Source organism: Fusarium tjaetaba, assembly GCF_013396195.1.
Source record: "Fusarium tjaetaba strain NRRL 66243 chromosome Unknown NRRL66243_c0000115, whole genome shotgun sequence".
Classification (NCBI taxonomy): domain Eukaryota; kingdom Fungi; phylum Ascomycota; class Sordariomycetes; order Hypocreales; family Nectriaceae; genus Fusarium; species Fusarium tjaetaba.
The window spans coordinates 1-3,206 of record NW_023501311.1 but is presented as its reverse complement, the minus strand read 5'-3'; the positions used below and the strand labels follow the sequence as shown (position 1 = coordinate 3,206).

At 49.6% G+C, this 3,206-nt stretch overlaps 2 protein-coding genes across 2 annotated transcripts; one reads left to right on the top strand and one right to left on the bottom strand.

The window, feature by feature from the left end:
- FTJAE_6019 (WW domain protein) lies at positions 1 to 601 on the bottom strand (the record flags this gene model as incomplete). Its single annotated transcript, XM_037352589.1, has 2 exons — positions 1 to 80; positions 127 to 601. Coding segments are annotated over 2 exons (555 nt in total), but the record flags the coding sequence as incomplete, so codon positions are not given.
- A 1,247-nt stretch (positions 602 to 1,848) lies between these two features.
- Positions 1,849 to 3,206, top strand: FTJAE_6018 (G coupled receptor 1; the record flags this gene model as incomplete). Its single annotated transcript, XM_037352588.1, has 6 exons — positions 1,849 to 1,980; positions 2,043 to 2,083; positions 2,137 to 2,459; positions 2,506 to 2,756; positions 2,810 to 2,935; positions 2,981 to 3,136. Coding segments are annotated over 6 exons (1,029 nt in total), but the record flags the coding sequence as incomplete, so codon positions are not given.

Genomic DNA, 3,206 nt, shown 5'->3' with positions numbered 1-3,206 from the left:
GGGGTTGGCTGGGGAGGACTTGAGGAGGGGGAGGAAGAGGAGAGAGAGGAGTGCGCCGGAGAGGAAGTTGACTTGGATGGCTGTTACAGGTTAGTATGCTCCCAAGCTTGAGATCGTTAAACTCACAAGTTTCCCAGCCCTCAGGCGATTCACGACGATTAAACGCCAGAATTCCCGCGGTCATCAAAACATGATCCAGATGCTCCAGCTCCTTCGCCTTGGCCCCAAGTTCCTGACATCCCTTGAACGTCATCAAATCAGCCTGCCAGACCAGAATCTTGGGCACCGGCTTCCCCGCCTCCCGCAACTCCTTCTCAATCTCCTCCTTCACACCACTGCAATCCCTCACATCAACAAGCACAAGCGTCTCAACATCTCTCTCCGCAAATATCTTGGCCGCCCGCGATCCAAACGCTCCATTCGCACCCGTGATGAGTGCAGTACGTCCCTTGTACGACTTTGTAGTCACGGTAGGTCTGCCGTGACGCTGCTTGTAGAGACTCTGCCAGGGGAAGTACTCCTTCAGAAAGAGGGGTACGCCGTAGGTGAGGAGCAGAACGACGAGTGTTGTGACGCCTGCGAAAACACCCAGATTGGCCATTTTGATGGTGATGTTCTCGAGGGGGAGTTGTGTCGCGTGCGGGAAGGAGTTGATGAAATGGTCTGAGGGAACGTACGGTTTGTGGGGTAGGGAGGAGGGCGGAGCGGAACAAAGTTTTGCCTGTGTTCACCGACTCTTGCGCGGCTGAGACATTTGGACTCTGAGGATGGACGAGATGAGCTGATGAGATTGATAAGATTGGCTGATCTTTTGGAAGCAATTCGTATTCGTGATGGAACGGTTATTCTCGCTTGGTGATGGAGCTGGTGGAGTTGCGACGTCATGAGGGTTTGACGCGACGTAGACGCGTAGAAGCGCGTTTTCTAAAGATGGGATGACGAGGGGCGGGACTGAGCGGCGATTGATACGACGTTGATCAGATCTCTCTATAGGTATGACATAATTACGCGTTCGAGATTTACTGGAATTGTTTTCTTAATTGCTTCTTCAATTGAGTCAAACTGACGATGCATTGAGTCTCGCCTTTATCACTCATTTCTCACTGATCCATGTAGACAACCTGCTTAGGTATAACATTATTTGTCATTTCTACCCTCAACCATCACTTCATTCCAAACAGTACCACAATTCTTCTCTCTTCACTCTAGACTCCCTATAAATAATCGATCAATAGCCATGTTCTCTCACCTCGTCGACAAACCCCGCAACATTTCCTTATCAGTGCCCGTGTGGGGGCAAGCCACCCGATTTCTGCATCTCCGGAGCTGACAGCCGCCCCAACCAATAACACAACCCCATTCTCTGCATCAAGATAAAACCCCTGGTCTCAAACAGGTACAGCCAGCAGCTGAAGCAAGCCACCAACGCATTTATCTTCAATAACGGTCCCTTTTAAGGGGTCAATGACTCGAGATTCTCGAGATTCCTATTTGGGTGATGTTAAGTACTTGACCTGCCTGCTAGCTTTGGTCAAGAGCAAAGTCTTGACAGGTGATAAGAGTTACTAAGTACGCATGTCAAGATAGCTATCCATTAGCACGTTACGCTTAGGACGCTTTTGACTTGTCTGTGCATCCTGCCATGGCCGGGGATATCTGGACTTAACAGCTGAGTTGGGACGATAACGGAAATGGTACCCGCTGTAGCAATCAATGACCCTTAAGATCAGCGTTTCACGCTCCTGCATTTGTAGCCTTACTCTGCGTCCGTCCTGTCAAGCTCGAAGTCTATCGCGCCATCTGATTTTCCCCAGTCGTAGCGCCTCGCTAGGCGTCTAATCTTCGACAATGGAGTCGCCAATGCATGTTTATCGTCGTGAGGCACTAGCCGCTCCGGCTGATCGCTCAGAGATGGTCCTGCAAAGTATTGTTATCCTGGTCGTGTCGATTCTTTCCATCCTTGGAGCTGGTTGGATCATCGTCAGCTTCTGTGTAATGACCCAAGGCACATCGCTATGAGACAATTAGCTTACGATGCATAGGTCTTCAAAAGTCTCCAGTCATTCCGCCATCAACTCATCCTGTTTGTAACCCTAGCACTCACTCTTCAACCTCTTATGTACTCATTAGTTTCAGTGGCCTCGCAGCTAGCGACTTTCTCATGGCGCTCAACTTCCTCTCATCAACTGCCATGAACATCAACGGCAACGAGATCGGCGCCCCAGAACACCAGACATTCTGCAGTTTCAATGGCTTCATGACCCAAGTCTTTGTCATACAGACCGATTACTGGGTATTGACTATTGCGTTGTGTACCTACGTCATTCTAGCAGGCTACAAATCCTTATCGTCGTGGGTCCAAGATCAACGCATCTTTCTTTCGTGTCTACCATGGGCACTCAGTTTGCTATGGGCTGGTCTTGGACTGAAACTGGCGGGGTATGGTGATATTGGAGCTTGTACGTCATGAAGCACTAAAATAGGGGGTTGTATTGACTTTATTAGGGTGCTGGTTCACTTCTGATGAAGTCCGCCTGCTCGCCAACTTCGTCCCGCGATGGGTCATCATCATCACCATCCTCTCCATGTACGCCCGTCTGTACTTTATTCTTCGAAAGTCGCACAAGAGCTTCATCTCGCTTGGGAACTCAAACTCGGCATCGGAACCTTCTCGAGAAAGGACTGTTACGCGATCGAATCATGATGTCTGGCGGTATCACGAGTCAGATGCCGCTGGTCGTCGAAGACTGCAAAGGGTTTGTTACTTCTGTTTCCGATGGCGCACGAAATAGTGCTAACTATGAGATAGATTGCACGATTGATGATTATGTATCCTGTGGTGTATATGCTGGTGTGGACACTGCCTACTGCCATTCGTGTATATCAGACCATCAAGCATACTCCAGCTCCATTTGCGTTGCAGACGGTTGACAAAGTTAGTAATCTCACCACTACTCTGCCACAGCACTGACTTAAGCAGGCCTGCATTGTGTCACAAGGTCTCGTCGACGCGATAATCTACGGTGTCAACGAATCTTCACTCAGTCGATGGCGCGAACTCATCTTCGCGTCCAGCGATAAAGACGTTACAGAGACTGTTACAGCCAGGAACATGGACACTAGAGTATCAACGCGGGTACACTCGAACGCAGCCGTTATGTCTTCTGCGTCTAGTAGTAAAGTCATAATCACAACGTCGATCGAGC